Source organism: Neovison vison, chromosome 5 (genome assembly GCF_020171115.1).
Source record: "Neovison vison isolate M4711 chromosome 5, ASM_NN_V1, whole genome shotgun sequence".
Lineage (NCBI taxonomy): Eukaryota > Metazoa > Chordata > Mammalia > Carnivora > Mustelidae > Neogale > Neogale vison.
The window spans coordinates 167,119,149-167,130,845 of NC_058095.1; the positions used below are offsets into that span (position 1 = coordinate 167,119,149).

Sequence of the window (11,697 nt, forward strand, 5' to 3'; positions counted from 1 at the left end):
TCTCAGCGTTTGAAATATTTAACTAGGTTTTACCATGTGAAAGATGTGTGCTCACGAACTAACTTTCCAGCTAGCTTGGATGTATAAACCTGGGTATTATTGTCAGCTTCTGTAGGTAAGGGATTTGCATATTCCTACTCTTCTGGTTCTTAATTCTTCTCATTTACCTCTATTTTGTTTTATTCCTTTCTGATTACCACGTCCCATTTTTACCTTGTTCCTTTTGGGGCAGCCTTTTTTGTAGCCCACATCTTCCTTGGCTTTGCTTCCTCTACTGACAGACCCAGCTCCCTCTGGAGCCCTGCCAAGGGGCAGTCCACTTGTCCCCATACACATAGCTTTATCTATTTTGGTCTTTTATTTGTCCTAGGAACTTAAAAACACTGTATTTCTGTATGTTGATACAAGTATGTATATAATGAATGTGTTTTTGTTCATATGGGGTTGCCACATGTCACCTTGCCGGTCTTCAGAGTTGAATAGCTTAGAGCTTTGCTGCTCTAACTAGACCAGCTGCCTTAGCATCACCTGGAAGCTGACTAGAAGTACACAATCCCAGATGCACTGAATCATAGTCTGCGGTTTTAGCAAGATCCCAAGATGATTCTCAGGCACAGAAAACTTTAAGACACACTATCACAAACCACACTGAGAGTTGAAACTATATTTTTTGATGATCTGAGGGCACTGTGGAGTCTTACAGAAATTTATAGTAATGGGTTTAAGTACAAATGCACAATACTATGACATTGATAAAATGCCCATAAAAAAGTGAAATGAAGATGGGGAAGTACTGTTTGACTTTAGTTGTTAACTGTAGCAAATGTCAAAATAGCCATAGGGAAGCAGTGGTGCGTTAAGGATCATGAAGGGTGTTTTTTTGTTCCCATGGGCTCTGGCTTTTGGAGCCAGGCTCGGGAGCTGGAGAGTGTGGCTCAGGTCTGTCGTCCGGTTAGCTCAGACGGATCGTGTGTCCACTGTGTGCTAAGCTCTGAGCAAGGTGTTGGGAGCCAATAGGAAACTGGTGTGATAGCTCCTACCCTTAGACCTGTTTGGGATTGTAGATTAACTTGGCAGTAATTAAACAGTGCACAAAAACAGCTGTGATTGAGCAAATAATGGAACCCACCAGGGGCAGTTAACCCAGACTTGAGGGTGGGCCAAGAAGGCCTCTTGGGTATGGCATCTTACTCCTCTATCCCAATGCAGGCGCAGACGTCAGCCAGATACAGGTGAGGGAAAGGTTATAGAAGGTTAGAGAACAGTATGTGCCGACTTGGAGCAAATCCATTACAGCTTGGATTTTAAGTTCATAGAGTTTAAGTTCACAGGATTTACTTCAAGAAATGTGTCAAGAGGGTTAAGTGTTGATCATAAGGACCTTGTATCTTATCCTGAGGTGGTGGGGCCCAGACAAGACTTGTTACATGGGGGTTGGTGTTACATTGAGGCAGCTGATGAGCGAGTCTTTGGTGGTTCCTAGGGGTTAGGGATGATGAGGGCACCAGGCACGAGAGGCAGGCACTCAGAAGGGCCTGAGGTTGGGGAGCTGGGATGGCAGGATAAGAGTTTAGTGGGCAGTGTACTGGATTTGCAGTGCTTGTGAGCTTTCTAAGTAGGAATATTTAGTAGGCAGATAGAAAGCTCTGAGCTGGAGATACAGAAGTTGAACTTCTTCATGGTGTGGCTCATTAACAAAGTTGTGTTAATAATAATAGTGTCCTCAGGAAGTCTCTCCTAATAGGAAAGAAAGATGGAGAATCCAGTGAATACCTCCTTCATGCTGCATAGCCACTGGGAGAGAGGGCAGCCTTCGTGGGTGCGTGTGATGGTGTGGCTGAATGGGTCCATCTGAAAGGTGGCATCCCTGAGTCATGGGTTTGATGCTGCTGTGTTTCAGGTTACGGTTGACAAATGGGAACCTTTGCTGAACAACTTGGGGCACGTCTGCAGGAAGCTTAAGTAAGTAAAGTAGGACATTTTCAAAAATACTCTCTGTGCCTGAAAGTTTACATAATTTTGTGTAGCCTTCTCCATCCTTTTTTAAAAGATTTTTTATTTTTAATAATCTCTACATCCAGTGTGGGGCTCAAACTATAACCCCAAGTTCGGGAGCTGCACGCTTCACTGACGTGGCCTGCCAAGTGCTCTCTTCCGTACTTTCATTTTGAGATCTTCCAACTGGGTCCTTTGCTGTTCAGATATAGCAAGCATCAAAATAATTATCTCTAGTGGTTTTTATTACTTATTTTTATATTCTGGTGGTATAATTCTAGAAGTTTAAAGAATTATACTTTTATTTTCTTAGATTAAAAAAATTGGTATTCAAAATTAATTTGGAAGAATTAGGATAGTAGGGTTTAGTTAAAACCATGTCCATATTCTAACTCACTCATTTTCTGTAGGTATGAGTTTTTTGGTGTGCTAAACAGCAGCCTTTGAGAAATAGATTTTTTTGGTTAAATAAATTTGGGAAACTCTAGGCTACTCAAAATATAACAGGTTTTTCTGTTTCAGGATATCTTGGAGTCTTTACTATTCATTTTGAGCTGCAGCATTTCCCAAACTTTAGTGAACCTTTTTTTCACAAAAGATTTACAGGGCAGGTATTCCAGAGAGCTTTGGGAAATGCTGTCCCAAGTAACTTCTGTGGACCTTTGGTTCTTTTAACCAGTGGTGGTGTGGGGGGTTTGTCTTGCCATAGAGGAGGCCTTGCAGTTTCGTGGGGCTCCAGCTCCAGCCCTGGGTCCCTGTGGGAGTGCCCTCAGCTGGAAGGTCTCTTTCAGGGAGGTGTCCAGGTAGACGGCGGTGGAACCAGCCAGAACTGTTAAACTCTGATTTCCCAAAGTGTTTCTGATGTTTTTATATGGATGAGTGCTCATCTTAGACCTAGCAAGTCAGTGCTTTCACTGCGCCTACTCATTGTTTCTCTCTTTCTTCCCGTTCTTCCCACTCCCAACTCCCTCTCTCATCCTCTCACAGAAAGTATGCCGAGGCCTTGGATTACCACCGTCAGGCACTGGTGTTAATTCCCCAGAATGCGTCCACCTATTCTGCCATAGGGTATATCCACAGTCTGATGGGCAACTTTGAAAATGCTGTTGACTATTTCCACACGGTATGTCTAGTTAACAATTTACCACTCTTTTTAAAAAAGATCTTTTTTTTTAAAAAAAGATCTTTTCTAGGCAGTGTTGGGGTATTTGTTTGTTTTTCTGGGTAATGTTTATTTTGCCATTTAAAAATTCTTTAGGTGACCTTGTGCTTTCTTCTTTCCTTTGCAGAGAAAAGCATTGTGTGCATTTTGCAGTCTCATCAAATGAGAGATAAATATAAGACTTGTCTTAAATGTACAATGAGACATACATGTATTTGTGATATTTATTGGCCCTGTTTAAACAGAAAAAAAGAAGTTCCAGTCTCTCTTTTTAGGACTTGTAATTAATGCCCTTAGGTCACTTTGGTCAGTGAACAAAACAATCTGTGTTCATCACAAGGAAAGAATTTCTCCTAAATCCACATGCCGTATTTTGCCAAATCTAAGACACCATTAATAAGCCAGTGGACCACACACATGCACACACACACTCAACACAGACACACACAAATAAACCTTGAAACTTTACACGATTCTTTTTCTTTTCTTTCTTTTTTTTTTTTTAAAGATTTTATTTATTTGACAGACAGAGATTACAGGCAGGCAGAGGGGGAGAGGCTTCCCACTGAGCAGAGAGCCTGATGCAGGGCTCGATCCCAGGACCCTGGGATCATGACCTGAGCCGAAGGCAGAGGCTTAACCTACCTGAGCCACCCAGGTGCCCCTACATGATTTTTTCTTATCTCCCTGTTTTTTGGTACTTGGAAAAAGTGCTCTTTTTGGCCATACTGGGACATACAGATTTTCATCGGGGATCACTGTAGTTATCTACATAAAAAAGAAAATGTAAGTGAAATAGATATTATGGTACTCTATCAGACTTTGGTTCTTCAAAATCACTTGTGTACCACATTGCAGAGCAATGTGTCTGCTCTCGGTGCTGGTACGTAGACTCTGCTCTTGACTAGGTTTCCCAAACAAAGACATTGGCTCTGCAGGTCTTAGGCTGCCAGGAAGTGTCCACAACAATGGCAGTTCCTGTGTTTGAGAGTGTTCACGTGGTTTGTGGTCTAGTCTCCGTCTCTGTGGCCGCCAGGTCCAGCTGCTCACTGCCACGTCGCAGGGCACTCATTACGGCTGTGGGCAGCTGACAGCAGTATTAAGCAACCACCAGTTGTTGGTTGTTTAGGACTTCCCAGGTTCAGAAAGGTCACAATTTGAAAAAAATATATGGGTCTTAGAATCAATGAAATCATGGTATCTGGAGAGAAAGATAAAATAGGAGAAAACACATAGGATTGGTTAAAATGTTCAGGTGAGATCAAGTCCTGTAAGTGCCATTCTGATAACCAGAATTCTGAGCTGCTCAGAAGTGTGGACTAACAGCTTTTCCGGTTTGTGTGATCTTTCAAATGTGTGTGGAGGTGGGATAATTTGCCTCTCTTATATAATTAACACAGAAGGCTTAGAAGTCTCTATGTGGAGATACGGTTTTGAAAATCTTTCTGGACAAGTGGGATTTCAAACATAAAACAGAATGCTGTAATGACCCTCCACGTGGCCATCACCCAACCTCAGCAGACATCCAATTATGGCTGTTCTTGTAGCCCGCCCTTCCCCACTCCTTCTGATTCCCTGGAGTGTTTTGAATTGAGTCCTGCAGGAATATTTTTAAAAGAAAGAGAAGGAAATACATTTTCTTCTAATAACCATGCTGAATCTTTTCCGACAGGCCCTTGGTCTTAGGCGAGATGATACATTTTCTGTCACGATGCTTGGTCATTGCATTGAGATGTACATTGGTGATTCTGAAGCCTACATTGGTAAGATTATAATTACTTTGACTGACATTGTATTCCATTCTTTGGATTGTTGTGTATCTCTGTAAATCTCCTGTGAGGTTCTAAGTTATCTTTCTAACCATTTAACTATATCAAGAAACCCCATTTATTTTGTTGAAACAATGCTGTGGGAATTAAGGACTTATTAAGTATTCATGCATTTTAAAATTGAGCACTTCGTAAATGCAAAATACTATTATAGAGTACGTGTAAAGTGCTGTGATATAGGAGAATCAATTTAATTGATGGAAGATATCTTAAAGACTTTTAGTTTCTAATAATTTCTAATTCCTAATAAGTGAAAATATCTGGCCTTAATTCTTCATAAAATGGGGTTTGTAGGCTATTAATAGCATATTAACTTTTATATTTCAGTGGGATATTAAGCTGGCTTACATTCACATTACAGTGCTCTGTAATTCTTTAAATAATTTTGTTGTAATAATAAACAAGTCAAGATAAATCTGGATGGAAATGCTGTATTTGGGCACTTACTTAGTTACAAACTTTTTAAGGTAACGAGGGTATAGTGAGGTTAAACCTTGAGACCGAGACATAAAACCATGAGAGGAGAAAAGGGTTAATTAAATTAGGCTTCAATAAGGGCGCCTGGGTGGCTCAGTGGGTTAAGCCGCTGCCTTCGGCTCAGGTCATGATCTCAGGGTCCTGGGATCGAGTCCCGCATCGGGCTCTCTGCTCAGCAGGGAGCCTGCTTCCTCCTCTCTCTCTCTGCCTGCCTCTCTGCCTACTTGTAATCTCTCTCTGTCAAATAAATGAATAAAATCTTAAAAAAAAAAAAAGTATAAATTAGGCTTCAATAAAATGAAGAACTTCTGTTCATCAAAAACACTGTTAACAGAGTAAGAAAAGGCAAGTCATAGACCAGGAGAAGTTACAACTTGTAAACTCGTCAAAGAACTTGTCTGGAATACAAAAAATCTATAAATCATTAAGAAAAAGTTCAGTTAAAAATGGGTCCATGTTGCACTATATATTTACTAGAATTTAAATAAAGATTTGAAAAGGAAAAAAAAAAGGTAAGCCTCTAGTGGGCAAAACACTTGAACAGGAGCTTCAGCAAAGAGGCGATCCACTGATGTGGGTGGGCCCAGTGTCAGTGCGCAGCATGGAAGTGAGACTAGAACCACACTGGGGTGTCACTGCGCACCTGCCACTCTGGCTGCAGGTGGAGAACACTAGTAGTGCCGAGCGTCGGAGGTGACACGGAGTAGCCGGTACTCTGGTGTATTGCCGCCTGTTGGTGTACTACACTTTGGAACACTGTTGAGCGTGTCTGCTATGGTTAAACGGGCCTGTTCAGTCCGTTATCTGTTGCTGCCTCCCAGGCCGCTCCAGCCCACTAGGCCGTATCATTTCTCAGCGTTCTCTCGGTTGATTGGTGGCCCGTTCGCTGGTCTCATCCACTAATGCAGCCGTGGTCAGCAGACACTTGACACTTGACGGACAACCTAAGATGGCCTCATGCGTAGATGGGGACCTTAGCTGACACAGCCAGGTTGCCTATGGGTCTCTTATCTCAAGCTTCTTCATAGCATGGAGGTCTCAGGTTCTAAGGAAGAGAATTAAAGCCTCAAGACCTTGAAAGCTGGAAGTGTCACAAATCACTTCGATCACATTCTGTTCAGCACAAGTTCCAGGGCTCAGTGCATGTCATCCTGAGTGGGGGCTAAAGAGGTGTGATTCCTTGGGGTGTTAGGGTGGTGATCTACCATGTTGCTCTTAGGGTGTAGGAATACTGCTCCCAGGTATGTTCCCAGTGTTCAAGGGCCTCAGGAGGCCAGTGCTCACACAGAGGATTCTTTCCAGCAGCTACGTTTGGAATTACACCAGCTGGAAATAACTGAATGGCCGTGCATAGGAGAATGGAGAAGGAAATTGCGGCGAGCTCATGCTGTAGAGAACTACACACTTGAAAGGACTGTTAAGTCATCCTGTAACATAGATGAATCTCATTTTGACAAAAAGAATATACACTGATTAATTCCATTTATGTGAAGATTAGTAATAAGCAAAACTAATCAGTGGTGATAGAAAACTTTGAGCAGTGATTACTTCTGACTTGGGAAGGGAAGGTATTCACTGGAAAGGGCATGGGGTGGTTTTCTGGGAGCTGGAAGTGTGTTCTCTTTCGGGCTGGTGGTGGTTATGTGGATATATGCATATATGAAGATTAGCCCAGTAATGCACACTTTTTAGTGTGTATGTTATACCTCACTTCCTTAAAGCTAAAGCATAAAGCCTAAACACCCTAAGCTTAAAGCATCCTAAAGACCCTGGGTTAAAATCACAGCTCTGCCACTCAGCCATGTGGATTTGGGCAAGTCTGAGCCTCAGGTTCTTTTTTTCAAAGAGGATTGTGAGGCTAAATGCAAAATTCCCATAAAGCTAGGGAGAGTCTGGAGGTAGAGTATTGAGTGAGATAGACATTTTGCCTGTTCTCTTGAAGCTAATGGCCTTGCAGAGGACATTCCCGAGTATATCAGTCATCATGTACTATTTTTATTTTTTTTTATTCAGGTGAAATTGTCATATTGCATATTAGTTTCAGGTGTATGACATAATGGTTCAGTATTTGTATATACTGTGACATGATCACCTAAAGTCTGGTAAGCGTGCTTCACCGTGCATAGTTAGAAAATGTTTTCTTTTGTTGAGAACTTCTAAAGTCTCTCTTAACAACTTTCAAATACACAGTACGTATGAATAATCACCATGCTGCACTATTTTTATTTTTAGAAGACTTGGATGTCGTCATCTGTCGAAACACCTACTATTGAAAGCTGTTAGTTTGAACTCTGTAAGATTATATTGTTTATGTCAGAAATGATTGACCCTCGTTGACCTTCTGTGTTGGAAGGCTCTTGTCCATTAGTTTTAAGATTTTGATGTATGGAGAGGGTTTTTCCTTTCACTGTGGTTCCTGTGTGCATAAGGCTTAAGGCTGCACTTGTGTCAGAATGCCGGCCAGCGGTTCTTGGTTCGTAGCAGGCGAGGGCAGGTGCCTGCTGGCAGGCTCCACTCCTGTGTGAGGGCTTTAGGGACAGGCATTGCTGAGCCACTGGGAGCTGAAACCACATGTGCTTCTAAGCAAGCCCTCTTGATAATAAAGGGAAAAAGAAGAGGAGAGTGATTGGCATATTTTTTTCTTCTGAGCTATATTCATCCCCTTAAAAGTACCATTCGACTAAATGATGGAGGTAGTGCTGTGTAACCATGGAAACGACAGATAAATGACAGAGTTTATTTCATTCTCCTTGTGTTGTTTCCTTCTAGGAGCAGACATTAAAGACAAGTTAAAATGTTATGACTTTGATGTGCATACAATGAAGACACTAAAAAACATTATTTCACCTCCGTGGGATTTCAGGGAATTTGAAGTAGAGAAACAGACTACAGAAGAAACAGGGCTTGCACCACTAGAAACCTCAAGGAAAACTCCAGATCCCAGACCTTCATTGGAAGAAACCTTCGAAATTGAAATGAATGAAAGTGACATGATGCTGGAGACCTCTATGTCAGACCACAGCACATGACGCAGACAGTTCTCAGCTCCTGTCCTGCGGGAAGTCAGGGTTTCTCACATCCTTGTACCGTCTTCAGAATTCCCCATTTCTTGGCACAAATACAGACTCCCTGCTCCATTTAGGAATGGAGACCTGCAGGAAGAGACCACAGCAGACACCTTTGCAGCACATGTTTTCTGATCCTACAAAACAGTTCTGTGTAGAGAAATAAAGAGGTAAATTGCATATTATGTCTTTTTTTCCCTTTTTCAATCAGCTTTTCTTTTGGACTAATTTTAGGTTTATGAAAAAAAGCTACAGAGGTAGCAGAGAGAGCTCCCACAGACCCCTCACCGGGTTTCTCCCCATTCACTTCTTAGGTGACCAAGGAACCTTGTCATAAAGAAGTGCACGCCGGTACACTACAAGTAACGTAACTGCAGGCTTTACTGGGATTTCACCGTTTTTCCATCAGTGTCCTCATGCTGCCCAGAACCCTGTTGAGGAGCCACACTGCCCTTGGGCTCTTCTCCGCTGTGACCATGTCTCAGGCTTCTCTGGTCTTTCATGACCTACATGGGTTTGAGGAGGACTGGGTGGCTGTTTTGTAGATTGTCCCTCGATTTGAGTTTGTTTGATGTTTTTCTCATATTGGACTAGAGTTCTTGGTTTTGGGAAGAAAATACCACCGATGTGGATGACGTACTCTTCTCATCAGGGGTGCACAGTATCAACACGACTGACAGCAGATGGTGTTAATCTCGATGGTGTCTACCAGGTTTTTCCACTGTGAGGTTACTGTTTTTCCCTGTCTGTAATGCATGCTTTAGAAGCAAGTCATGAAGTTCAGCCTGTCCTCAGTAGGACCAAGGGTTTTTTTTTTGGGAGTTAGTTTGTTTTTAGAACCAAGGGATTTAAGCTCCACCTCCGGAAGGGTGAATATCTGCATATATTATTTGGAATTCTTCTGTAATGAAAATTTGTTTCTCCTATTTATTCAGCCATTAGTGTGGACTTTCACTTTAGGTTCTAATCCTACACAGTATTATTTTAGGGCTTCAGTTTTTTCAACATTGGCCATTGGGAGCTCCTTCAGCTTGGCTCCTCTGTCCCTGTGATACACCCCCATCCATTTGTTTTTTTGTTGTTTTGTTTTTTGTCTTTATTCTGGTAAAATAAGCATAACATGAACTAAGGACGTAAGGTAGTAATAATGCGTCATTACTGACACAAACAAACCAGCGCGAGCTATGGATACTGGTATGGGCGGGGAGTCCGTGGAGCTTGTGCTTTCTGTTCCATTTTCCTGTAAATCTAAACTGCTCTAAGAAATTAAGTGTGTGAGTGTGTGCTTATGGAGATGGATTGCCATCTTAACCATTTAAAAAAAATTTTTTTTTAAATTTTTATTTATTTGACAGAGAGATCACAAGTAGGCAGAGAAGCAGGCAGAGAGAGAGGAGGAAACAGGCTCCCTGCCGAGCAGGGAGCCCGATGTGGGGCTCGATCCCAGGACCCTGTCATGACCTGAGCCAAAGGCTTTAACCCACTGAGCCACCCAGGCGCCCCCATCTTAACCATTTTTAACTGTACAGTTCGGTGGCATTTATTTCCAATTTTTTCACATCCCAAACAAATTTTGTACCTGTTAAGCATTAACTCCATATTCATCCTTCCTGCCAGCTCCTGATAACCTCAAATCTTTTTCTTTTTTTTAAGATTTTATTTATTTATTTGAGAGCAAGAGAGAATGAGCACAAGTGGGGTGAGGGCCAGAGGGAGAAGCAGGCTCCCCACTGAGCACAGAGCCTGATGTGGGACTCAGTCCCAGAGCTCTGGGATCATAGCCTGAGCTGCAGGCAGAGGCTTAACCATGGAACCACCCAGGCGTCCCCCTGATAACCTTTAATCTACTCTGTGTCTGACTTGGCCTATCTAGACCAGTCCATATAAGTGGACTCTTACAGTATTTGTCCTTTCGTGTCGGACTTTACCTAGCATATTTTTAAGGTTCTTTTACGAGAACTTTGTTCTTTTTTATGGCCGAGTAATACTTCATAACATATACCACCTATATCACGTTTATCAGCAGATGGACACCTGGGTTGTTCCACCTTTCGACTATGTGAATAATGTTGCTGTGAACAGGAGTGTATAAATATCTGAGCCCTGTTTTTGGTTCCTTTGTGTGTACCTAGGAGTGGAATTGTTGGCTCATGTGCTAATTTGGTGCCTAACTTTTTGAGGAACTGGCCAACTTTCAACAGCAACTGCCCATTTTACATTCCCATGACCAGTGCATGAGGTTCCAGTTTCTCTGCATCCTTACCAGGGCTTTTTATTCTTTCTTTGTTACTATAATCGTTCTAGTGGGTGGGAAGTAGTAGCTCTTTTAGTTGATTTGTGTTTCCGTAATAACTGGTGATGTTAGCATCTTATCCTGTACTTATTGGCCATTTGTGTGTCTTTGGAGAAATGTCTATTCAGATCTTGTGCCCACTTTTAAATTGGGCTGTTTATCTTTTTGTTGTTGAGCTGTTGGGAGTCCTTTACCAGTTTTGGATACTCTCACATATGTGATTTGCACATATCTTTTCCCATTCTTTCTACTGTCTTTTCACTCTCTTGATAGTGTCCTTTGATACACAAATTTTTAATTTAATGTTTAATTTCTCTCTTGTTTACTATGCTTTTGGTATTAAATTAACAAAACTACTGCCAAATCCAAGGTTATGCAGATTTTCACTTAGGTTATCCTCTAAGATTTCTATAATTTTAGTTCTTTTTTTGTTTTTTAAAAAATTTTATTTATTTATTTGACAGAGGGAGAGAGATCACAAGTGGGCAGAGCAGCAAGGAGAGAGTGAGGGGGAAGCAGGCTCCCCACTGAGCAGGGAGCTTGATGTGGGACTCGATCCCAGCACCCTGAGATCATGACCTGAACTGAAGGCAGACGTCTAACTATCCGAGGCATCCAGGCACCTTTCCAACTTTGTTCTTTTTCAGAATTGCTTTCGTGTTTTGTGGTTTCCTTCAGTTCCATATGCATTTACTTTTTTTTTTTCCCCCCATTTCTGTAAAAGAAAAAAAAAGCATTGGAATTGTCATGGAGATTTCATTGGATTTGTAGATCTTCTTAGTATTATGTCATTTAATCCATGAACACAGGCTGTCTTTCCATTTAATTATGCCGTCTTTAATTTCTTCCAGCAATGTTTTGTACTTTTCATTGTGG

At 41.8% G+C, this 11,697-nt stretch overlaps 1 protein-coding gene across 2 annotated transcripts in view; it reads left to right on the forward strand.

The window, feature by feature from the left end:
* CDC16 (cell division cycle 16) overlaps window positions 1-9,606 on the forward strand; it is a 29,671-nt gene extending 20,065 nt beyond the window's left edge. The window contains exons 15-19 of one of the 2 annotated variants that reach the window (XR_006384712.1): window positions 1,901-1,962; window positions 2,983-3,118; window positions 4,830-4,920; window positions 8,233-8,698; window positions 8,843-9,606. Coding sequence is in view for 1 of the 2 variants with exons in the window: in XM_044250176.1 (XP_044106111.1) it covers window positions 1,901-1,962; window positions 2,983-3,118; window positions 4,830-4,920; window positions 8,233-8,492 (549 nt within the window). In the remaining variant the exon portion in view is untranslated. Of the gene's footprint in view, window positions 1-1,900; window positions 1,963-2,982; window positions 3,119-4,829; window positions 4,921-8,232; window positions 8,709-8,842 lie in introns of those variants that run through there. The other variant, XM_044250176.1, reaches the window with a different exon arrangement.
* Window positions 9,607-11,697: the final 2,091 nt, after the last annotated feature.